Source organism: Macaca mulatta, chromosome 10 (genome assembly GCF_049350105.2).
Source record: "Macaca mulatta isolate MMU2019108-1 chromosome 10, T2T-MMU8v2.0, whole genome shotgun sequence".
NCBI lineage: Eukaryota > Metazoa > Chordata > Mammalia > Primates > Cercopithecidae > Macaca > Macaca mulatta.
The window spans coordinates 58,931,648-58,956,917 of record NC_133415.1 but is presented as its reverse complement, the minus strand read 5'-3'; the positions used below and the strand labels follow the sequence as shown (position 1 = coordinate 58,956,917).

Sequence of the window (25,270 nt, the reverse complement as noted above, 5' to 3'; positions counted from 1 at the left end):
GCAAGACCTTTACAAGCAGTGTATAACACACACAAAAGCCCATGCCAGCAAAAAGATTTTACTTTCACAAATTCTAGAAACTCTAAGAGTAAAAAATGGTGAAAGGAAATGAAGTGATAACACATATTGTGAGTGCAGCAGGCAGAAACAGCGCCATCACCGTTTCACAACAGGATCTCAAAATACTAGGAAAAGTGCAAATTAAAACTGTGAGATACAGTTTGGTCATTATTGGATGGGGAAAGATCCAAAAGTGTGGAAAGACCGCACTGGTGAAGATATATGGAAACCCAAGGTCTTACACATTATTTGCCAGAGTGTAAATTAGTACAGTGTCTAAGGGGGGCAATTTAGCCATGTTTAGCCAATATATTATTTTAAAGGCCATATCCCAGTACAGCCAATTCCAACTCTAAGAATATTTCTGACAGATACACCCACATGCATGCACAAAGACAGTCCATGGGATCCAGTCGCATTATTCCTAACTGCAAGCAACTGGGAAAAACTTCAAGGTCCATCAGTGAGGGCCCGCATAGGCTAACCTCTGTAATAACCAAATCTCAGTGGCAGTGTCCAACCAGGTGCTTGTGGGTGACCTTCCAACAGGGACCGCATTGCCCGGCTGACAGGCCTGGTCTATGTACTGTCTGGGCATCCCATACAGTTAGCACTCATTCACCCTCAAAAGCGTCCCATCTTGAAAATAAACTCTTGTCCACTTGGTGCTTCAGGAACCTGGGCTTCTTCCACCAATATCTCTCCCAGATGCCCCAGTGCGCAGGTGGGGCCGTCCTCTAGGGCCAGGCCTGGCTAGGGCGCACCCACACCTCCTTGGCCAGACGCTGTGGGCCAGGAAGGGGCTCTGGCTCTTGCGGGAATGAGGGCGCCTAGCATAGGTGTGCACGTGGGCAGCCCCCACCCTGGGGCCCCTAAGTAAGCCGGGGCCTGCGAGCCAGGACAGTCAGGAGTTGCAACCTTGGTGATTTCTAGGAAGACATTAGAAAATGGGGTCAAAGGCCGGGTGCGGTGGCTCATGCCTGCAGACCCAGCACTTTGGGAGGCCGAGGCAGGAGGATCACTTTAGGTCAGGAGTTCAAGACCAGCCTGGCCAACAGGGTGAAACCTCGTCTCTACTAAAGATACAAAAATTAGCCGGGCGTGGTGGCGCACGCCTGTAATCCCAGTTGAGGCAACAGAATCGCTTGAACCCGGGAGGTGGAGGTTGCAGTGAGCCGAGATCGTGCCACTGCACTCCAGCCTGGGTGAGACCCTGCTAAAAAAAAAAAAAAAGAAAGAAAATGGGGTCAAGAAATGGGGGGTGGGAGGGGGGGAGTGGATTTCATGAACCTGCCTGCTCTGATGTGGCTGCATTTCCATCATGCATTGTCCTAAAAAAAGAAAAAGAAAAAAATAAAATGTAGACGTGGAGGGATGGGGGAAATTGCACAGGCCGGTCCAGGCTGTGAGGCTGCCCCCTGCCAGGCACGACGAGGGTCAGCTCTGCCGCGCCGTGAGGAAACCGGCCAAGGAAACCCCTTGAATCTGGCGAGGTCCCGCCCTGAGACGCTCGGGGAACCAGACTGCCGAGCCCTGCCTCTGGGCCGATGCCAGCCCGGTTGTGGACTGGAGAAAACCGCAACGCCACCCGCGGAATTAGAATTCGGCCGCCGCGCTTGCGCAGCTGGGTCCCCGACCCGGCCCGCGCCTGCGCAACTGGGTTCCCCCGGCCCGCGCCTGGGCAACTGGCCCCTCCCCCACAACGCAGCCCGGGCCTGCGCAACAGGGACCCTGTGACTCCCGCCTCCTGTCCCGCTTGCGCCTGCGCGGCTGGGTGCGCCCGCCCCGCCCCGCCCAGCCTGTGACGCCACGTGTATGTGGGCGGAGCCCAGGTCCTAGGGAACCGTGAGGTCGTATCCCGCTGGTGGAGGTTGGGGTGGCGCCGGCCGGGGCTGGAGAGCCCGAAAGACCGGCTGCCGCCTGCTCCCCGGAAAAGGGCACTCGTCTCCGTGGGTGTGACCGAGCGCGCGGTGCAGGGTAAGCGGCGGGCCGGGGCGCTGGCGGGGGCGGCCGGGGATCACCGACTGCAGGCGGGCCTCCCCACGCGGGCGCGCTGCGCTCCGGAGGACGGCCTCGGGGTCACTCGCACCCCGGCTCCCACCTCCTACTGCCTTCCTGTCCAGGCTTCATTAGGGCTCCCTGGACGTCTGGGCTCCGCTGACCGGTGGGGGGCAAGTCCAGTGTTTTGGGCCACAGGGCGGGCCAAATAGCAGGGGCCTCTAGCCCCAGGGGGCCCCAGCCCTGCTGCGTTCATTCATTCAACCAGCTTTTGCGGACCCGCCCCCAGTCTGCGTCAGGAACAGGCCCCTCCGCTCCTGGATGAGCCCGGCGGGGAAGCCTCGCGTAGCAGTTTCTGGGAAACAGGTAGGATCAGGCCGCTCGGACAGGACTGAGGGTGTAAGGACGATTCACCCCGGCATTGGGGTGATGTCCCGAGGAGCTCATAGGTGGTCAGGGCGGTTCTGCCCGAGCTGACCTGTGAGCCGCGGATGCCCGGACCGAGGGAGGGAGAGCCCCTGATGTGGACAGACTAGACTCCTTCAGTGGAAAACATTCAACAGCCAGGAGAGCGTGGAAGAGGAAGGAGAGATGGGAGGGTGTTTTTATTATAAGTGCAAAGGAACCAGCCACCGGGAAGTGCCTGGGCAGCTCTGGGTGTCCCTCCAGGCACCTGTATTCCAATCTTACCTGCGCGAAGCCACACACCCACGTCACACAGGATGCGGGGAATTCAGCCATAGCCTGCGGGGGGGAATCTTCCTGGGGAGAGGTGGATTACAAGGACTCTTCCTCCCACCCGCTGTGCAACAGCCATGGGCGGCGGGTAGTCATTTTTGAAGGACCTGGCAAGCACGGTACCAATCTCGAAATTGCTTTTTGTCTCCCTCCCCTTGGCCTGGAGAGAGTGACTGGCTAGCGTGTGTGTCTGCCTCCTGAAGCTTCGGGTAAAGGACCAGGGAGATGGGCAGCCCTTTGTGTCAGGAGATCTGGAAGCGCCTCCCCTCCCACCGCCTCCTGTGTAAAGGAAACAGCAGGTGGTGTTGACGGGCCTTTCATGCACCGGTTTTTGCCAAGGAGAGAAAAACCTATTGAAACCTCCCAGGAGGATGAGTGGAAGTTTCTAATGTGCTTTATTTTTGGATACAGCGTGCATGGCAGGCATTTGCATTCATGGCCCTTCCGTGTACAGGAACTGAAAACCTGAAGAAACTGGCCAACAGATTAGGCAGCCATCAATCCACATCAGATGGCGCCTGTATTTCCAAGAGGTGGCTTGCCATCCCCATCTCCTAGAAAGCCAACCAGGGGACAGGGCAGCTCCTACCACCGACAACACTGCTCCACCCTCGACAACACTGCTCCACCCTCAGATTCTCCTCTCTGACTCCTGCCTGGAGGGTGGCCTCGGCAGGAGCCACACCTCTCTGTTTGCCTGTGTGCACCCTACTTCCTATCCCTGCCTCCCCTTGGTCCCCACCTGCTACCTTCCTTACAGCCTCATCCCACCCTCTCTCTCCTTTAAAGAACAGACTGAGATGACATTGTTTTCCTCAGTGAGTCTGTCAGGGAGAACGTGATCAACAAATTCACGCTGTGGTGTTAGTGGTTCCCACAGAAACCCCATTGCCCCTCCTGCAGGTGTCTCAGCCATGGGCAACACTTTAATCTAGTGGAATGACATTGGTGTTAAGATCTGGGCCACAGGGATATGGAGGTGACCTGTTCCTTGGGGAGAGGGTATGGTGAACATGATTGTAAGAACTCTTCTTCCCACCCCTGTGCATGAGCAAGGCTGTTCCTGGTTCTGTGCTCTCTCAGTACTGTGTTCTAATTGGACTCTTGTTTTTGTCTTCCTGAACTTGGTGTGTAACTTCAGTAATTATGTCTATGTAAGGTATGTCTATGTATGTGAGTGTTTTTTGGATATCTAAAGTAGTCTTGTACTTACAGGGAAGGTGAAGTGATAAAGCACGTTCAATTTGGGGACTGAAGCTGGGGACTCTTGTGTGCTCCACCACACACTGACTGCAATCTCAGACAGGTCCGTTTACACACATTCCCAGGGCCTTGGTGCTGTCTTAGGGAAACCCAGGGCTGTGAGGTGGGCTTTGTGGGGCACTGGACACGGGACATGGCACATAAAGGGTTATTTTAAATGGGTAGACAATAAATAACTAGCAACTTTGCCTCTAGATTTAATATACCACCTGTGAATCTGATCATGTAGAATATGGTTCTTAGACTAACAAAGGACATGATAAGACTTGATTATGGGCCAGGTGCGGTGTCTCACACCTGTAATTCCAGCACTTTGGGAGGCCGAGGTGGGCAGATCATTTGAGGTCAGGAGTTTGAGAGCAGCCTGGCCAACATGGTGAAACACCGTCTGTACTAAAAATACAAAAATTAGCCAGGTGTGGTGACGTGTGCCTGTAATCCCAGATACTTGGGAGGCTGAGGCAGGAGAATTGCTTGAACCTGGGAGGCGGAGGTTGCGGTAAGCCAAGATTGTGCCACTTCACTCCAGCCTAGGTGAGAGAGTGAGACTCTGTCTCAAAAAAGAAAAAAAAAAAAACTTGATTACATGAAAAGGATTTTATTAAACATATTCACAGTTGTAGGGTGTTACTATTGCTTTTTGTCCCCACTATTCATCCCTGGACTGTTTCAGAACTTTCTCTATAAATACTGTAATTTAATTAAACATTTGATGATTACTTAGAAACCTGAAACTTTGGGTTATAGTCCACTAAGGAAGGGAGACTGTTGTGGTATGAGAGGCGCTACCTTGGAATGGACATTCCTAGTGCCATGTCTCTTCTCCCAATCTCAGCTAACGTTGCCTTAATGTGCATCATTCCCAGCCCCAAGCCTGTCACCTCTCATAGAGTCCATCCTATTTCTGGACCAACCCCAAACCTGTCACCTCTCATAAGGCCTGTCCTGTTTCCCACTGATGTCCCACTGGCATATCAAACTCAGCATGTTGAAAACCTGATCACTGCTGCCTCCTGCCAAACGGTCCCTTCCCAGATGACCTGTTTCAGCTCATGGCCATCACCCAGTCCTGTGGCATCTGTGATGCCTGCATCTTCCTCCTACTGCCCATTCTCCCCCTCAGTACACTGCTGAGCCATCAGTGGACCCCCTTCAACAAGTGCTGGCTGAGCAGCTGCTGGGCTCTGGTTTTGTGTTGGGTGTTGGAGGTTCTGGGATGGGGGCTGGTCCCTACTCCTGGAGTCTAACCAGATTGAGAGGGGCCTGGAAGAAGAACTGTACATGTCATGTGCTATGGAAATGGCAGAGCAGCCAGGAGCCCAAGGGAGGAGCTCCGCCAGCACATTTCAGCAGGAAGAATCTTAGTAAGGCATGATCTGTCTCCTTCGTTGAGAGAGTAGGGCGTGAGTGTGATCAGAACTGTAAAACGTTTTGTATTTGACACAGTGGGTGGGCCCTGCTCTCTTTATCCCCATCCCTCACCCCACAGAGTTCCTTAAGTCCTATACCAACAGAACTTACTTCTGTTACCTGCCTGGCCTAGCCATTGAAGGATTTTAAACATTGCGATAAAATAGGCATAACACAAAAGTTACCAACGTAACCCTTTTTAAACGTACAGTTCTGTGGCATTAAGTGCATTCACAACCACCATCACCATCCATCTCCAGAACCTTTTCATGTTCCCCAACTGGAACTCTTTACCCAATAAGTCCTCCTCACCCCCCTGCCCTCAGCACCTGCTCTTCTACCCTCTGTCTGTATGATTTGACAGCTCTAGGTAACTCATGTAAGTGGAATCCTACAATATTTGTCTTTTTGTGACTGGCTTATTTCACTTAGTCAAATGCCTTTAAGGCTCATCCATGTTGTAGCATGTGTCAGAATTTCCTTCCTTTTTAAAACTGAATAATATTTCATTCAAAATTCCATTCAGTTCTAAATTGAATTTTGTGTATCCATCTGTCAATGGATGTTTGGATTATTTCTGTCTTGTCTGTTGTGAATAATGCTTCAGTGAATGTAAGTGTGTAGCTCTTTAAGATCCTGCTTTCAACTCTTTTGGAAGTGGGATTGCTGAACCATATGGTAGTTCTGGCTTTGATTTTCGGAGGAAACTCCGTGCTGTTTTCCAAGGCAGCTGTACCATCTGACTTTCCCACCAGCAGCGCACAGGGGTTCCAGTTTCTCCACATCTTCACTAATATTTGTTATTTTCTGTTTGTTTGATAATGGCCATCCTAATATATGATGTGATAGGTCATTGCAGTTTTGCATTTTGCTAATGACTCATGATGTTGAGCCTCTTTTTGTATGCTTTTTATCTGTTATTTTTTAATCAGATTTTTGTGGTTGACTTTTAAGAGTTCTTTATATATTCTGATTATTAACCCCTTTCAGAGCAGATGTACTGTTTATCTATTTTCTCCTATTCTGTAGATTGTGTTTTCATTTTGGTGATTGTTTCTTTTGCTGGGTAGAAGCCATTTAGTTAATGTAATTCTACTTGTTTATTTTTGCTTTGATTGCCTGTGCTTTTGGTGTCATATCTAAGAAATCATTGCCAAATTCTTTATTATTTATCTTGGTGGATTTTGTGTTCAGGAATTTGTCCATTTCATCTAGGTTATCCAGTTTGTAGGCATACAGTTGTTCATAGTATTCTCTTATAATCATTTTTATTCCGTAAAATAGGTAGTAATGTCCCCTCTTTCATTCCAGATTACAGCTATTTGAGTCTTCTTTCTTTATTTCCTAGTCAGTCTAGCCAAAGGTTTGACAGTTACATTGACTTTTGAAGAACCAAATTTTAGTTTCATTTATTTTCTCTATTTTTCTATTCTCTATCCTCCTCTAATCTTTATTATTTTCCTGCTCGTTTTTTTACTTTTTTTCTCCTCCTTTTTTCCTCCTCCTTTTCCTAGCTTTATGTTTAGTTTGTTCTTTTAGTAGTTATTTAAGGTGTACAGTTAGGTTGTTTGAGCCCTTTCTTCTCTTCTAAAGCAAGTGTTTACAGCTGTACATTTCCCTATTGGCACTGTTTTTGCTGCATCCCGTAAGTTTTGGAAGGTTGTGTTTTTGTTTTCACTTATCTCAAGGTATTTTCTGATTTTCGTTATGACTTCTTCTTTGACTCTTTGGTTGTTTAAGGTTGTGCTCTGCTGAATTTCCACATAATTGTGAATTATCCAGTTTTCCTTCTGCTGTTGATTTCTGGTGCCACCCCATTGTGACTGGAAAAGATGCTTTGTATGGTTTGGATTGTTTAAAATGCATTAAGGCATGTTTTGTAGCCCACCATCTGGCGTTGCATGTAGGGTGTTCTGTTACACTCTTGCTCTGTAGTGTCGTTTGAGTCCTCTGTTTCTTTGTTGATCTTCTGTCTCATTTTTCTGTCTATTATTCAAAGTGAGACATTTCAGTCTCCTAGTATAATAATATTACTATTATTGATAGTTGTCTATTTCTCTTCAATTTTATCAGTGTCTGGTTTATATATTTAGGGGTTTTGATGTTTGTTGCATGTATGTTAACAATCATTTTATATTCCCGGTGAATTGACTATTTTATCATGATATAATGTACTTCTCTGTCTCTTGTGACAGTTTTTGACTTAAAGTCTCTTTTGTCTGATATTGGTATAGCAACCCCTGCTCTCCTTTGGTCACTCCTTGTGTTGACTCTTTTCCATTCTTTTACTTTCAGCCCATATGTGCTCTTAGATCTAAAGCGAGTTTCTTGTAGATAGAATATACAGCTGACCCTTGAACAATATGGGTTAGAGATACCAACCCCTCACCTGCAGTTGAAAATCCAAGTGTAACTTCAGTCTCGAATGCAGTGGTGCAATCATGGCTTACTGCAGCCTTGAACTCTGGGGCTCAAGTGATTCTCCCACCTCAGCCTCCCCGAGGAGCCTCGGACTATAGGCGCACACCACCATGTCCAGCTAATTTTTTGATTTTTTGTAGAGACAGGTTCTCCCTATGCTGCCCAGGCTGGTCTCAAACTCCTGGGCTCAAAAAAAACCTCTCGCCTTTGCCTCCCAAACTAGTAGCCTACTGTTGAAGAAGCCTTACTGATAACATAAATAGTTGATTAACACATAGTTTGTATGTTATATGAACTATAATCTGTATTATTACTATGAGGTAAGCAGGTGAACAGAAAATGTTATTATAATAAGAAATCATAAGAAAGAGAAAATGTATTTGCTATTTAGTAAGTGGAAGTGGATTATCATAAAGGTCTTCATCTTCATTGTCTTCATGTCGAGTAAGCTAAGGAGCAGGTGAAAGAGGAAAGGTTGACCTTGCTGTCTCAGAGGTGGCAGGGGTGGAAGAAAATCTGGATATAAGTAGACCTGTGCAGTTCAAACCCATGTTGTTTGAGGGTCAGCTGTAGTCAGGTCTTGTTTTTTAATCTATTCTGTCAATCTGTGTCTCTTGATTGAGGAGTTAATCCATTTATATTTAAAGTAATTACTCATACGAAAGGACTTGTTTTTGCTATTTTGTTGTTTGTATATATTTTATAGCTTTTTTGTCCTTCATTACTACCTTCTTTTGTATTTAGTTGATTATCTGTAGGTTCCGTTTTTGATTCCCTTCTCATTTCCTTTTTTGTATATGCTACAGATATTTTCATCGTGGTTACAACCATAGGGATTGCATACATAACATCCTGAAGTTATAGCAATCTATTTTAAATTGATATCAACTTAATTTCAGTCAGTTCACAGTAACCTCTCCTTTACAATTCCATCTACCCCCACTTTGTTGTTGATGTCACAGATTACATCTGTATGTATTGGGTATGTACCATTAGCATAAACCTGTAATTATTTTTATGCATATATCTTTTAAATCCTGAAGAAAATATTAAGTAGTGTTGCAGACCAATTGTACACTAATACTAGTTTCTAAATTTGTCCCTCCGTTTGCGTTTGCTGGAGATGTTTGTGTTTTCTTTCTTTTTTTTTTTTTTTGAGACGGAGTCATGCTCTGTCGCCCAGGCTGGAGTGCAGTGGCCGGATCTCAGCTCACTGCAAGCTCCGCCTCCCGGGTTCACGCCATTCTCCTGCCTCAGCCTCCGAAGTAGCTGGGACTACAGGCGCCCGCCACTTCGCCCGGCTAGTTTTTTGTATTTTTTAGTAGAGACGGGGTTTCACCGTGTTAGCCAGGATGGTCTCGATCTCCTGACCTCGTGATCCGCCCGTCTCGGCCTCCCAAAGTGCTGGGATTACAGGCTTGAGCCACCGCGCCCGGCCGATGTTTGTGTTTTCTTACAGCTTTTAGCTGCTGTCTAGTGCCCTTTTGTTTTAACTTCCAGAACTCCCTTTAGCAGTCTTGTAGGGCAGATCTAGTGGCAGTGAACACCCACATCTTTTATTAATTTGGAAGTGTCTTAATTTCTCCCTCATTTGTGAAGGACAGTTTTGCTGAATATAGAACTCTCCATTGACGGATTTTTTTTTTTTTTCTTTTAGCAGTTTGGGTGTATCATCCCACTGCCTCTGGCCTCTGAGGTTTCTGCTAAGACATTGGCTAACAGTGTTATTGGGGATTCTTTGTACATTATGAACCATTCTTCTGCTGCTTTCAATATTCTGCCTTTGTCTTTACACAGTTTGATTACATTGTGTCTTAGTGTGGGTCTCTTTGGGTTTATCTTATGTGGGGTTTACTGAGCTTCTTGGATGTTTATATTCATGTCTTTAGTCAAATTTGGGAGGTTTTTAGCTATTCTTTCTTCACATAATTTCTCTGCCCCATTCTGTCTTCTCCTTCTTAGACTTCTATAATGTGCATGGTGCATGTGAGGGAGGCCCCTAAGTCCCTGAGGCTCTGCTTACTTTCCTCATTCTTTTGCTCCTCTGACTTGATGTATTCAAATGTGCTGTGTTCAAGTTTGCTGATTCCTGTGCCGACTCAAATTCCTCTGGTCACAGTTTTCAGTTCAGTTTTTGTATTTTTCAGCTCCACAATTTCTGTTTGATTCCTTTTTATAATTTCTCATTTTGTTGTCGTATGTTGTTTTCTTGATTTATTTTCATTCTTTATCTGTTTTCCTTCAGCTCTTTTAAAAGGCATATTTAAGATAGTCATTTTTAAGTCTTGGTCAAGTATATCCAGTGCCTGCATTTCTTCAAGGATGGATTCTGCCGCTTCATTTTCTTCCTCTGAGTGAGCTGTTTTCCCGTTTCTTTGTATGCCTTGTGAGTTTTTTGCTGAACATTGGGCATTTGAAAAACAGCTCCATGTCCCACTCTTTGCAGACTAACTCTGTTTTGGGAATGGCCCCCACCAAATAGCAGGATCTGTCTAAGCCTACTACGGATCAGCTCAGGATGAAGGCTGAAGTCTCCTCAGGTTTCTTCTGAGGATGCATCTTCCCTGGGCCTGTGTATGTGTTTTTTTCAATTTCCCCATATTCATGACTATTTAAAAATATCTTCAGGCTTCCCTTTGGAATATACCAAGAAGTGTATTTGGAGTTACCTTTGTTTTTCTTTTGTTTCTTTTTTTTTTTTTTAGGTGGAGTCTCGCTCTGTTGCCCAGGCTGGAGTGCAGTGGCTTCATCTTGGCTCACTGCAAGCTTCGCCTCCTGGGTTCACACCATTCTCCTGCATCAGCCTCCTGAGTAGCTAGGACTACAGGCGCCCACCACCACGCCCAGCTAGTTTTTTTTATTTTTTAGTAGAGACAGGGTATCACCGTGTTAGCCAAGATGATCTCGATCTCCTGACCTCGTGATCCGCCTGCCTCGGCCTCCCAAAGTGCTGGGATTACAGGCGTGAGCCACCACGCCCGGCCCGGAGTTACCTTTGTTTCTCTATCATTGTAAATTTAGATTCTGGAATTGGGGTTTGGTGGTGTGATGTGTTGCTCACATGTGCCTGGAACTGCTGTTCCTAAAAGGACTTTGAGATCAAGGAACACATATTTAATCTCCCCTTTATGGCTTGGTTTTAGTTCCTCTTTCCAAGTTGAATAACCAGTTTTTCATTGCTGTTTTGTTTAAGTTGGTGTTGTGATGCTTAATCTCAGTACCCTTAACTCTGAATTGTCAAATTTTGATAAAATGTGTGCCCTTTTTTTTTTTGGTAAGAGAAAGCAGGTCTTAATGTCTGCCAGAACACAATTTATTTGCCTTGTTGGCTCCATTGAACTTTTACAAAGCTTTGAGTACATATATATATTACTTTCCCAAAGTCTCCCCCAGTCCCTCTTTGGGCTTGAGATGTTCTACTGTATTTCTCACCTGTCATTCTTGCCCCAGGTATGCGTGGGGTTGTAGTCACCCTACAGCTTTGCCTAGCAATGCTCACAACCATTTCCCTGACTTCCCATCTGAGCTCTGAGCTCAGAGTCGGGTGAAACAGAGATCTGTTCCTCAGGCAGCCCAGGACAGATTAGGATGTTGCAGAAAGGTCCGCTCCGCTGCCTCCAGTTCAAGGGAAGGAATTGGGAACCGGGCTGCTGCTTTCATCAGGTGGCGCCGTGCTGGGGAGGCATGGGGCAGGAGTGAGTGAAGCACCGCAGAGTTCCTGACATCCTGAATGTGACTGCTTCTGGACTGGGCATTCTCTTGGTTGCTGTAGATCGTTGCCTGTTTTGCAGAGCTCCTATGCAATATTTTAACCAGTCTCTAGTTGTTTTTAATGTTTCTCTGTAAGGGAACGAGGGCCTTTGAGCTTCTTCTTCTACCGTCTTGCTGTGTCCTCTCCCTGTTAATGGATTTTCTACAGGATTCTGTTGTGTGTCTGGTGACGTTATAGAAGTGCAGGGGTGGAGGAGCAGCCTCTTCCATTCTAAAGAAGGGCTTGGATACCATGCTGGGCAGCAGCAGCACAAGACAAACTGAGTCCCTGCCCTGGGGGCTCATGGCCTAGACGGGAGACACAGACCTACAGGAACCAGGTCTATTAATACTGGTTCCATCACAGCTGGTGGTGGGTAAAGGGAGCTCAGAGAGTATGTGATGGGGCATGTGGAGGTTGGGGGCATCCGGGAAGGGGGTGGCAGTGACATTTCAGTGGAGGTTTCAGAATGAAAACACGGTGCCAGGGTGGTGGACCAGTATTCTGGGAATGGGTATCCAGTCTGTGCCAGGGGCCTGAGGCAGGGAGAGGCTGAGTTCTAGGGGCAGAAGGCGGCACTGTTCTCAGAGCACTGTGGGCAAGGACAGAAGAGTGTGATGAAGCAGCAGGGGCCGACAGGAACAGGCCCAGGCAGAGGCTGCAACATGATCCTGAGAGGAGAGCTGTGGGAAGCTCCTGAGTGTGGTGGGACCCAGGCCCAACATAGGGCTGGGGAGGGGCTGCACCTTGGCACCTGCCAGGAGAGCCTTTTTGCAGCCCTGCCCATGGCAGATGCTCAAGAAAGGGTGGTTTTCCTGTCTCCTGCCCCAGTGTGGGTAGCCAGGCCACTGGTGAGGCTTCTTCCCTCGGCACAGGGCACTGTGGCAGTGCTTGCCTTACCTCTCTGGGCCTGAGGATAGCCAGCTGTGGCCACAGGTGGGACCTCAGTAAGGAGGGGCCAGGAAGGGCCTGCTCCCTGTGCTCTGCCCCACGGGCCCTGTCCTTCCATTCTGCTGTGCCCCAACAGCCTCAGGTAGTGCAGGTCGCTGCTGACTTGCCCCTTGGACTGCCACTGCCCTCTCCTCAGCAGTGCAGCCATGCTGTCCTTGGCTCCACAGAGATGTCACCTCCTGCTGCCCTTCTGTAAAGCCCGCGTGTGCCACATGCTTTCTCTGCAGCCTGTTCTGAGCACACTGAATCCCCAAAGTCACGAGGGGCTCTCCCATGAGCAGCCCCACCTTACAGATGAGGCTGGCCCCCTCGAGGGGGCATCTTGCCCACTGTCATACGTGGCGGCAGGCAGAACCGGTATCCCTTCCAGCCCGGCACCCTCCTGACCCCTGCTCCCCTCGGAGTGGCCAGTCACCAGGACCGCCTGAGAGAGTGAGCGGGGGACAGGCTGATGGACGTTCCCCAGGGTTGGCGGCCCTAGAGTCGGCCCACGCTTCTTGTCCTTTGAAGTCTCAGGTTCCTACATGCTGCCTCACACTGGAGCAGCCAATGAAACTTGAACAAATGCTTTCATTTTGGGTGTATTGATCCAAAAATAATGGTACCCAATGAATTTTTTGCTACTCTAGTAGAATTTTTGTAGGCTTTGGAAGTACACAGACAATATTATCTCCTTGGCAGAAATGGGCTACATGAATGAAAAAAGGTATTCGTTAAGAAACTTCCAGAAAAACGAGCTACATTTTTCAGGTTTGTCTGGGGCTCTCAGTACTTGCCCAAGGGCTGGAGTTTAAACCTTTCGAAAAGTAAATTGCCTGAATAGAAGTATAACTGAGGATTGAAAGACTGAATCAGATATGTGCTTCTGTTCCCATGAACAGTTTGGGAACACCATTTACATGTGGCTTTTTTTTTACATAAATCGCCATGTGTCCCAAGCTGCCCGTGGGGCCCTCCCTTAGAGGAGGCAGCAGCTGTGGCCTGTGCGCCAGGTCAGCACCTGCAAGGTGTGCGACCTTGAGCAGGCTGTCCTGCCTTTGTAAACCTCAGTTCCTCTTCTGTGAGATGGGCTCACACCTTCTGGAATCATTATGAGGATCAAATGAAGCTTCTGATTCCTGGGGGGAACATGGAGCGGTTTCAGGTTGAACATTTTGTCCCTGGACCTGGGGACGTCTGACTCTCCTTGGAACTTGGCACCCTAACGTGCTCTTCCTGCCTCTCCCCCTTCCCACCAGCAGCCGCAGCACGGTCCTTGGCAGACAAGGATGAGAAAAATATCCAACCACGGGAGCCTGCGGGTGGCGAAGGTGGCATACCCCCTGGGGCTGTGTGTGGGCCTGTTCATCTATGTTGCCTACATCAAGTGGCACCGGGCCACCGCCACCCAGGCCTTCTTCAGCATCACCAGGGCAGCCCCGGGGACCCGGTGGGGTCAGCAGGCCCACAGTCCCCAGGGGACAGCTGCAGACGGGCACGAGGTCTTCTACGGGATCATGTTTGATGCAGGAAGCACTGGCACCCGAGTACACGTCTTCCAGTTCGCCCGGCCCCCCAGAGGTACCCGCCTCTCATGGCAGGGCTCTCGGGATCTTCTCCCCTGTGCTACGGTGTTGGCCAGGTCCCCTGCCGCAGACTCACCTGGGAGCTTGTCTAAATGCAATTTCCCAGAGATGCTGACGCCGATGTAGCCTGGGGTCCAAGAATCTGAATTTCCCGGGAGTCCCAGATCATTCTTACACTAGTGAGTGGTGATCATGCTGAAGGGCAGCTGAGACCTTGAAGGTGTTTGGTGGCCCATCCCCTCCCCACATTCACCAGCAGGTCAGGTGGCTAGGACCAGGATTTAGGCCAGTGGCTGTTTGGGGCTTTGTGGGGAGTTCAGGCAGGAAGTATCCCCAGATTCAGGCCCATGGGAGCCAGAAAATCAGGAAAGCCAGATAAGTAGCAAAGGCTCCTGGGCTTGACCAGGAGCTGCCAGGTGGGCCAAGATGGCTGGGGGCAACAGCCGAGAGGGGTCTCAGCTGGAAAAGGGAGCTGGAGCCTGGACCCCGTTGGCTGTGCTTCTAGGGTGGGCCTCAGGCCGGGATGGGCGGCTTCTCTTGAGGGGTCCCCCTTGCCACCCTTTCCTCTGCTCTCCGACCACCCTCTTCCCTTGGTTCCCTGATACCCGTCTCGTGCCCGTGACCCTGAGGTTCGCCCTCCATGTGTCTCTAGCCATAGCCAGTGAGAGTTTGCAGCCCCTGTCAGGCAGGTCCCCTGGGTGTCCCACGCTCTTCTTGGCTGACCTAGAACCTGTGGGGTAGACACCATCCTGGCATTGCACGGTTCTGCTGGCACTGGAGACTCCAAAGCTGGGTGGTGTATTGTATTTACTTTTGACTCCATTTATTTTGTAACTTATTACAGTAGTGAAATATTTAGATGCCATATATGCTTATCTCTAAAAGTGGCTTCGAAGCCTGTAATCCCAGCTATGCAGGAGGCTAAGGCAGGAGAATCGCTTGAACCTGGTGGGCAGAGGTTGCCGTGAGCCAAGATCATGCTATTGCACTCCAGCCTGGACAACAAGAATGAAACTCCATCGCAAAAAAAAATTTTTTAATGGAACTTTTTAAAACTTAATAATTAATTAAAAAGTAAAGCATCTTCAAAGCTAAGTGTGCAATAGACATCAGCCTGCGATGCTTTTGGAGCCATGTCCCAGGGTTTTCTCTTTGGAGAGAAAAGACCTTGCGAAAAGTTTTGTCCCTGATCTTTTCTGGTCCAGTCTTCGTGTCTGAATTTAGTATTCCTCCTTGTTGTATGCACGAGTTCATGCCACTCCTGATAGTTTAAAACAGTGCATTTTTTAAAGTGAAGAAAAAACCTAATCTCGAGAACCCTGTAATAAATTCATCTCAGAATCAAGGAAATGGTGTTCCTATTTTCAGTTTGAAGTCACTTGTCCTGTTCCTCTGTTTATTGAATTAGCAAGAACTAACTGTGTTAAAATTTAACACCGATGTAGTTGTTTCGTATGTAAATTATCTTCAGTTAAGTTGGATTTTTATTTTTTATTTATTTATTTATTTTTGAGACGGAGTCTCGCTCTGTCACCCAGGCTGGAGTGCAGAGGTGTGATCTTGGCTCACTGCAACCTCCGCCTCCCGTGTTTAAGCAATTCTCTTGCCTCAGCCTCCCAAGTAGCTGGGACTACAGGCACCTGCCACCACACCCAGCTAATTTTTTTGTATTTTTGGTAGAGACGGGGTTTCACCATATTCTCCAGGATGGTCTCAAACTCCTGACCTCATGATCTGCTCACCTCAGCTTCCCAAAGTGCTGGAATTACAGGCGTGAGCCACCATGCCCGGCCATAAAGTTGGATTCTTAAAAAGTAAAATGCAGGGCACAGTAGCTTGCAACTGTAGTCCCAGCTACTCAGAAGGCTGAGATAGGAGGATTGCTTGAGCCCAAAAGTTCAAGACCAGCCTGGGCAACATAGCAAGAGCCCATCTCTTTAAAAAAAAAATAATTATAATAAATATAATTTTTAAAAAATAATTATAATAAATATAATTTTTAAAAAATAATAAGTAACGTTCTGGCCAAGACATTAGGTATTATACTCATCTTGTTCTGATGAGCAAAGAGTCAGAATTTAGACAAGGAATAGCTGAAGGGCCCCTGCCACTTGGGGATTGGTCTGTATTGTCAGCGTCTGTCTTTAAAAAGTGTGGCTAGTTGTGATTGTATGTGTTCTCGTGTGTGTATTCATAGTTGTACCCTTTTCAACATGTTTTCCCCTTAGAAACTCCCACCTTGACCCATGAAACCTTCAAAGCACTGAAGCCAGGTCTTTCTGCCTATGCTGATGATGTTGAAAAGGTAAGGATCCTCTCCCGTGTCTCCCTGTTCAACTGCGGAATGTGTTCAAGCTAGTTCTTTTCCTTTGAATGTGGTAGGCTGTCTTCACAAGGGAAGGGGGCTTTGACGGTGCTGCCTGGGCATTTCACGCCATTTGGGATGGTCAGATGAGAGAGGGTGTGCAGCATGTGAGCCCAAAGGAGAACGCACCCCCACCGGGCTCCATCCTCTGACTCCACTGTGCCAGCACTCAGTTCTCCAACCTGGGGGTCCCGAGGTCTTGGTACAGGTCAGAAGCACAAATCCTACAAACTTACAAAAATCATTATTTGACAGTTTACTTATTCATATTTTTACACTAATTTTGTCTTGTGAATTTTGCATAATACATTTTTAATTTTTTGTTGTGGCTTCTGATTGAAGATAGCACACATTGACTGAAATAAAAAATTAACGTTGGCTGGGCCTGGTGGGTCACACATGCAATCCCAGCACTTTGGGAGGCTGGGGCAAGAGGATCTCTTGAGCCCAGGAGTTCAAGACCAGCCTGGGCAACAGAGTGAGAACCCCATTGCTACAAAATTTAAAAATCAGCTAGGCATGGTGGTACACACTGTCATCCCAGCTACTTGGGAGACTGAGGTGGGAGGATCACTTGGGCCTGGGAGGTCAAGGCTACAGTGAGCCACGATTGTGCCCCAGGTGACAGAGTGAGACTTTATATGTAAAGAAAAAAGTTAAAAACATGTTACGGGCTGGGCACAGTGGCTCACACCTATAATCCCAGCACTTTGGGAGGCCGAGGCAGGTGGATCACCTGAGATCAGGAGTTCCAGACCAACCTGGCCAACATGGTGAAACCTCATCTCTACTAAAAATACAAAAATGAGCTGGGCGTGGTGGTTCCAGCTACTCGGGAGGCTGAGGCAGGAGAATCACTTGAACATGGGAGGTAGAGGTTGCAGTGAGCCGAGATTGCGCCGCTGCACTCCAGCCTGGAGGACAGAGTAAGACTCCAACCCCATCCAAAAACAATGTATTATGCAAAATCCACAAAACCAAATAAATAGAAATTTAATTAAAATTGTCAAATAATGATTTATGTAAGCTTGTATCATTGCTACTTCTATCTCAAGTCCTTAAAGCTTACAGATGCACTAATGCAGGATGCATTACTGCAGGTTGCCTGATTTTCTACTGAGGCACCCACAAAATGGGCTATGGAGAGAGTTGTAACTTCCTTTTGGTTCAGGCATTTCTTAAGTCATGAGCTAGTACATTGCTCGTGTCCACAAATGTGTCATGGTCTCGGACTATGTAGTTCAAGCCTTGCTTTCCTGTAGCTTAGTTAAAAAAGAAATTGAAATTAGTGATTCTAGAGTGACCTTATAGTTAAACCTGATTAAATTAGATAAATTTAGAGTAAGCTCCTAGGATTTTTAAGGCCTTAGTTGTTTGAGTAGGTGACACACATTCAAGTGGGACAAATGTCCACGCCCTCCAGGGTGACAGCACAGATGTCCCTCCTACTCTGGGCTGCCTCGGAGGCCCGCGTCCTGGCTCTCTTAGCATCCTTTGAGGCTGGTTGATGTGTACGTAAACAGAGCCATCTGTGTTCTCATTTTTACCTCACACCCATGGTGGTGTCCATACCGAGGCCCTTGGCTTTGCTGCTGAGCAGGATAGTTGGACAGCGTTTATGTCTGCATGTGCAGAGCTTCCTTAGTTTTTTTGGCTGAATGTTATTGCCTGGATGCTGCACACTTATCTCATGGAACCAGTCCCCTTCTGAAGGACATTTAGATAATGTCCAATTTTTCTCTCTTTTTTTTTTTTTTTTTTTTTTTTTTTTTGAGACGGAGTCTCACTCTGTCGCCCAGGCTGGAGTGCAGTGGCGCGATCTTGGCTCACTGCAAGCTCCGCCTCCTGGGTTTACACCATTCTCCTGCCTCAGCCTCCTGAGTAGCTGGGACTACCGGCGCCCGCCACCGCGCCCGGCTAATTTTTTGTATTTTTAGTAGAGACGGGGTTTCACCGTGGTCTCGATCTCCTGACCTTGTGATCCGCCCGCCTCGGCCTCCCAAAGTGCTGGGATTACAGGCGTGAGCCACCGCGCCCGGCCAATTTTTCTCTCTTGACAGTAGAAAAAGGCTGCACCTGACACATACTTCATTATCCACACACGCAAGGGGCATCTCTCAGATGAATTCTCTATTTTTTTGTTCCCGAGATGAGGTCTCTCTCTGTCACCCAGGCTGGAGTGCAGTGGCACAATCACAGCTCACTGCAACCTCTGCCTCCTGGGCTCAAATTATCCTCCCACCTCAGCCTCCCGAGGAACTGGGACCATAGGTGCACACCGCAATGCCCGGCTAATATTTAAATGTTTTGTAGAGATGGGAGTCTTGCTGTGTTGCCCAGGGTGGTCTTGACCTCCTGGGCCCAAGTGATCCTCCCACCTCGGCCTCCCAAGATGAATTACTGGAGTGGGATTTCTGGATAGGAGGAATGTGTTTTTCCCTTGGACAGATGCAGCCCACGTGTCCCCACAGAATCATACCTGTCTACAACACCCGGCCGCCTTCCAGGCCTTCACTCTCATGCACACACCGACATAGGGCCTCATCCAGCCTTGGGTTCTGGATCCAGCACTCTGGCAGGTGAAGTGACTCCTCGATGTAGGTGTCATGGGGGTTTAGTGCCAGGAGGGACCCCAGAATTGCCTAGTGCCACACCTTTGCAATGTCCAGCGAAGCTGAGGCTCACCTGAGATTGCCCTTGAGGATTGGCACAGGTCTGGGTGTGGGCTTAGGTCACCAGGCTGCAGTAGAACAGCAGGCTTATTCTCCTGACCTGTCCTCCCCCTGCCGTGTTTCACCTGGTCCCTGTGTTCCCACACACCTGCCAGTACCACTTGCGTCACTGTTTCCTGCAGATTTTGAAAATCAGGAAAAAAAAATTTATAAAAGCAAGGGCCAGGGATGGTGGCTGACTCTAATCATAGCACTTTGCGGGGCTGAGGTGGGAAATGGCTTGAGGCCAGGAGTTCAAGACCAACATGGGTAACACAGAGACATAGTGTCTCTATAAGAAGTTTTTTTTTCTTTTCTTTTTTTTTTTTTGAGATGGAGTCTCGCTGTGTCACCCAGGCTGGAGTGCAGTGGCACCATCTCGGCTCACTGCAAGCTCTGCCTCCCAGGTTCATGCCATTCTCCTGCCTCAGCCTCCTGGGTAGCTGGGACTATAGGCGCCCACCACCACACCTGGCTAATTTTTTGTATTTTTAGGAGAAACAGGGTTTCACTGTGTTAACCAAGATGGTCTTGATCTCCTGACCTTGTGATCCACCTCAGCCTCCCAAAGTGCTGGGATTATAGGCATGAGCCACCGCACCAGGCCAGAAGTTTTTTTTTTTTTGTTTTGTTTTTTTTTTTTTTTTTGAGACGGAGTCTCGCTGTGTCACCCAGGCTGGAGTGCAGTGGCGTGATCTCGGCTCACTGCAAGCTCCGCCTCCCGGGTTTACGCCATTCTCCTGCCTCAGCCTCCGAGTAGCTGGGACTACAGGCGCCCGCCACCACGCCCGGCTAGTTTTTTGTATTTTTAGTAGAGACGGGGTTTCACCATGTTAGCCAGGATGGTCTCGATCTCCTGACTTCGTGATCCACCCGCCTCGGCCTCCCAAAGTACTGGGATTACAGGCTTGAGCCACCGCGCCCGGCCTAGAAGTTTTTAAAAATTAATTGGGCATCGTGGCTCACGCCCTTGTCCCAGCTACATGGAAGGCTGAGGCAGGAGGATCACTTGAGCCCAGGAATTCAAGGCTGCAAATGAACTGTGATCAAGCCACTTCACTTTAGCCTGGGCAACACAGTGAGACTGTCTCCAGAAACCAAAAAAACCCGGAAGGGTGGAAGCAGCACGTGTGACCCTGTATGCTGCATTTGACAAACCCTGCTTTGCTCTTACCGTGTTCACAGAGCGCTCAGGGAATCCAGGAACTACTGGATGTTGCTAAACAGGACATTCCATTCGACTTCTGGAAGGCCACCCCTCTGGTCCTCAAGGCCACAGCTGGCTTACGCCTGTTACCTGGAGAAAAGGCCCAGAAGTTACTACAGAAGGTGAGCCTGGCCACTCCCCAGTGCCATTAGCCAGCCCCCAGGACCTACTGATGACTAAAAACACCTGCTGTCTCACCAGTGCCGCACCATCAGGCAGGACACAGATGCTTCTGAAGAAAAGTTTGCAGCATCACTTTTAGGTGGAGGGATGGTGGGCATTGATACTTTGTTCCTTGTGACATTTAAGGTTATTCGTGTTTTCTAGAGTGAATCTGTGTTTTATAATAAGGAAAGCAGCTTGATTTTAGAAGTGTACTGTGGGCTGGGCGCAGTGGCTCATGCCTGTACTCCCAGTACTCTGGGAGGCCAAGGTGGGCAAATCATTTTGAGCCCAGCAGTTCAAGGCCAGCCTGGCCAACATAGCAAGACCTCATCTCTACCAAAAACACAAAAATTAGTTGTGCATTGTGGCGCATTCCTGTCATCCCAGCTACTTAGGAAGCTGAGGTGGGAGGATTGATTGAGCCCAGGAGGTCAAAGCTGCACTGAGCTGGTGATTATGCCACTGCACTCTAGCCTGGGCAGCAGAACAAGACCTTGTCTCAAAAAAATAAATAAAAATAAATAAAAGTGCATGGTGCCTTCAAGGGACTTGATCCTGGTCAGAAGTTGGTGTGTGCTGAGCCCCGGTGCTGCAGCTGAAGCCTGCTTGTTCCCCATGGCAGCTGCTCATCCTGCTCCTGGTCTGATGCTCATACATGACTGTCGAAGAGGCCCCGTGGCCTCTCCCAGTCCCGGCACGTCAGGGCCAGTGTGTCCCCAGCCGCCCAGCATTCCACACTGGGTCCTCCTCACCCTCTGTGCTGCCTCCACCCATTTACTTGTGGGACGAGGGCACAGGGCACGCCTGTCAGGGTCCCTCACAGGGTTGGATTGTGGGGCATGTGTGCAGGTGGGGTGTGCAGAGGTGCTGAAGCTTCTGTGGGTAGATTTTGCTGAAAGGTGGGCAAGAAAATACCCCCAGAGGCCAGGGCCCTGGTGAAGGTTGCTGTCTGCCTTGGAGGACTTCCGGCTCCTTTATCTCACATCCCAAAGCAGGGCAATGTTTAGAGCCAGCAGGCCCAGTGTGCCCCAGCTTCCCCCAGTCTGTGCAGCCCCCAGAGCCCTTCTGAGCCCCAGCTGGCTTAGGACAGGGTCTCCAGGGCAGCATGGGCCTCAGCGAGCCCTGGCGGTAGATTAACTTGCAATGGATTAGAGAGGCCTGAACAGACTCACAGAACATTGGCAGGTGCCCCTGGGATTTCGTTACTGCCCGCCAATAGCATGATGCAAAACCCTTGACCATAAATTCTAAAGGATGAAGAAAGCTGATCTGAGTGCAGTGGTATTTGCGACTAATTGATCACAACCAGTTACAGATTTTTTTGTTCTTCTCCACCCACACTGCTTCACTTGACTGACTAGCTAGCTAGCTAAATAAATAAATATATTCATTCATTCATTCTAAAGGATGAATTAATGTCTCTCTTTACATTTAGGTGAAAGAAGTGTTTAAAGCATCACCTTTCCTTGTAGGGGATGACTGTGTTTCCATCATGAACGGAACAGATGAAGGTAAAGTGTCTGGAAGCGCCTCTGGACAGTGGGGTTGTGCAGTGAGGTGGGCGGGAGCGATCCTGCTGCTTCTAACCATCCCCCACCCCGCCCCGTGTGGGAGCCTCCTCCCCTGTCAGGTGCTCAAGTGAAGAATCATGGCTGTTACAGCCCTGTTCTGAGTTACAATTGACATGTCACAAAAGGGTCTTTTTGGGGTCATTGTCAGAGACAGATTATCTTGACCAACCCCAAACCTGGCACGAATGGAGCTTCTAAAAAACATCGTGTTTTTAGTTTTAAGAACATTTGGAGAGAATCTCCAGTTGCCGCCACATTTAGAATGTTGTTGCATTGTTAATTCTAAGAGACATTTAAGGTTCCTCACTGGCTCATGATGGGTCTTCAATACGACCTTGAGAATGAGTGTGTATGGAGGAGGAAGGGGAGCACTGCGTTCTTTTTCTGCTTCTTCCAAAAAGAGGAGGCCAGTAATAACCGGAGGAGAGAAGCGGCGTTTGGTGAAGTGCTTTAGGATTCAGTTTGCTGTCTCCCGGACAGTCAGCCGGAAGCTGCTGGATGCATTTACGAGAAATGCTCCTCTCTGCCGATGATCCAAAGGCTGGGTGTAGTGCAGAAGTGATCCCTTCGTGCTCCCCAGATCTGAAAATTGTCATTTAACGGTCCTGTGCGTTATGCTCTCAGCATCTCAAGTGATTAAAATAATGCCTGTGACACTCTCTTGTAGGCGTTTCGGCGTGGATCACCGTCAACTTCCTGACAGGTGTGTGCACACTGCATCACAGAGGCTAGCCGCCACAGACGCCTGCGGAGGGCTGGGCCAGGCCTTTCGAGAGCAGGAGCCTCATTTCTGCTCTTTAAGATAACCCCTCAGGGTTTGGCAATGTTGCTGACTGACCATAGGGTGTTGGGGATGGATGGGGTCAGCCATCTGACTCACAGGTGTAGATGCTAGGAGTGGGGTGCTTCTCTGCAGATCTGGGGCATTTTTCTCCCAGCACAGCCCCTGCCCTGTCGCCTGCAGAACATCCACCAGGACCCCCATCCTCTCATTTCTAAGAGAAGTAATGAATCAAACCAGTCATATCTTCCAATATTGAATGTGATGTGAACGCTATTCACCTTCTAATTAGGTTCCTCTGCTGTAGGTGGAACAGGGAACGGAAACATCTGTTTTTAGAAACAAGTGACAAGGAGTCAGTTTTCTTAGCGCATGTGGATTTTTGTCCCTTTGCTGGAATTATGGGAAAGAGCAGTGTTTCTGATGTACGTACAAAAAGGAAAGAAGTTTCCTGTCAGGTTTGCCCATTTGCCACTTTGGGGGATAGAAATGTTAGGAGGTGGGTTGGGAGCCTCCGCCTGAGATGCTCTGGGGAGTGGAGACAGGCTGATCAGAGCAGGACCCAGCTCTTCCTGGGAGCTAGGCGAGCAGCCTCCCTCCCAGTTGATACAGCAGTTTCAGTATCTCCCCTGAAGGTTCGTGCTTTTCCGTCAAGATCCAAATTAAACCACAGCTGGTGGAGCCATTACTCTTGTCCCTTAGATGTATAGTGTATCCTTAAATGGAGATTTGTCAATAGTTGAGCTACTTCTCTGTCTTGTTTTTCTTTCCCCTGAGGGCCTGGCTTTCACCCTGGCTTTTCTGCTGTTCTCACTATCTTACTAATGCCCCGTGCTGTTTTTGCTTGCTGTGCTCCAGGCAGCTTGAAAACTCCAGGAGGGAGTAGCGTGGGCATGCTGGACTTGGGCGGAGGATCCACTCAGATTGCCTTCCTGCCACGCGTAGAGGTAACGAGCCCCTGCCGACCACACGCTCTTCCCACCCTGAGGCCACCCCCGCATGGGGGTGCAGGGTGGGGCCTGCTGAGGTGCTGCGGGGTGGGGTTGGCCAGGCCTCTGGACCCCTGCGGTCATTTCCTCGTCTGAGAGCTGGACTCACTCACAGATGATGTTTCTGGCTTGGAGTTTTAATTCCGCCAGGAAAAAAGCCAAAAACAGAAATTTGGTCTTTAGAGGGGTGATAAACTAGAGAATAACTAGAAACGTTTGGGCCAGAGGGTGTGAAGTGCTGCCCCCCTGCCCTTCAGGGTTCCAAAAGGAACAAGAGCAGAAAGAAGATTTCGTCCAGTTCGTAGGTTGGGAGGGAGCTTCCAACCTTTTCAATGAAAACACTTCCCATTGAGGCGTCTGCTGCTCTAAAAACAGTTCCCTCCTCACCCACTCATCCTCCTGTTGTGGGTAGTTTTCCATGGTAGGGTGGGCTTGTAGGTACTGATATGATCATCGTCGTGGCTGTGCCGTGTTTGTCAGCATGGGAGGGGTTGCCTGTGGGAAAGAGGCACCGTTCTTCACTGGGATGTTGGCTCCTCATTGCCTGCTCCTGTCTTGCAACCAGCAACCTAGTGAACACCTCCTTTAATTGGCTGCACCTGACCATCCCCTTTCTTTCAAACGAATTCAGTGGGTGGAGGAGAATTTTCTAGAAAGACCAGCAGCAAGCATAGTTACCCTCGTTCTTCCCCAGGGCACCCTGCAGGCCTCCCCACCTGGCTACCTGACGGCACTGCGGATGTTTAACAGGACCTACAAACTCTATTCCTACAGGTCTGCTTTCGGGAATAGGCGTGGGGAGGCGCCATGGGGCGGGTATGTAGCTCCTGGGGCCTCACATGGCCCTCTTGAGGTCATGGATGGCAGATCCTGGTATTCCTGTGCTGGGAATCCACCCAGACCTCTGTGTCCTCCTCCTCCTCCCACCTCCTCTGTCCTCCTTTGTCCTTTAATTTGTCTACAGTATAGCATATTCCTCCTTGTGTGCTTATTCTGTTCTGCTTTGGAGAAGGTTTGAGAAGTGGGAGGAACCAGGGCTGCACAGGAGTGTTCCGGGCCACCTATTGCCATGTGCAGGCTTCAGTCGATTCTTGTTACAAAGCAGGAGCATCCCAGACTGGGGTCGAGTCAGTCCCACTTGCCACAGTGTCTGCAGCTCCTGGATGAGCTTCTGCCATATGATAGGCCCTCGTGTGTTGAATTAATTAGCTAAGTTTCTTCAACTGACAGAAAGAGGCTTTTAGAAGGAGCAGAGAAGCTCACTAACTGCCTTGCTGCAAGCTCCCCCTTCCCCACTCGGGCTGGGTCTCAGAGGTGAGCCTGC

At 48.9% G+C, this 25,270-nt stretch overlaps 1 protein-coding gene across 10 annotated transcripts in view; it reads left to right on the top strand.

Annotated features, from left to right (window-relative positions):
• Window positions 1–1,883: 1,883 nt before the first annotated feature.
• ENTPD6 (ectonucleoside triphosphate diphosphohydrolase 6) overlaps window positions 1,884–25,270 on the top strand; it is a 31,560-nt gene continuing 8,173 nt past the window's right edge. Inside the window, exons 1-10 of one of the 10 annotated variants that reach the window (XM_077951089.1) lie at window positions 1,884–2,037; window positions 2,327–2,424; window positions 4,012–4,102; window positions 13,834–14,152; window positions 16,386–16,462; window positions 20,419–20,562; window positions 22,041–22,116; window positions 22,844–22,879; window positions 23,816–23,904; window positions 24,641–24,720. In XM_077951089.1, coding sequence (XP_077807215.1) covers window positions 13,861–14,152; window positions 16,386–16,462; window positions 20,419–20,562; window positions 22,041–22,116; window positions 22,844–22,879; window positions 23,816–23,904; window positions 24,641–24,720 — 794 coding nt within the window. In that variant the 5' untranslated portion in view covers window positions 1,884–2,037; window positions 2,327–2,424; window positions 4,012–4,102; window positions 13,834–13,860. Of the gene's footprint in view, window positions 2,038–2,326; window positions 2,425–4,011; window positions 4,103–13,269; window positions 13,343–13,830; window positions 14,153–16,385; window positions 16,463–20,418; window positions 20,563–22,040; window positions 22,117–22,843; window positions 22,880–23,815; window positions 23,905–24,640; window positions 24,721–25,270 lie in introns of those variants that run through there. The other 9 variants (XM_077951088.1, XM_077951087.1, XM_015149629.3 and 6 more) reach the window with 9 other exon arrangements.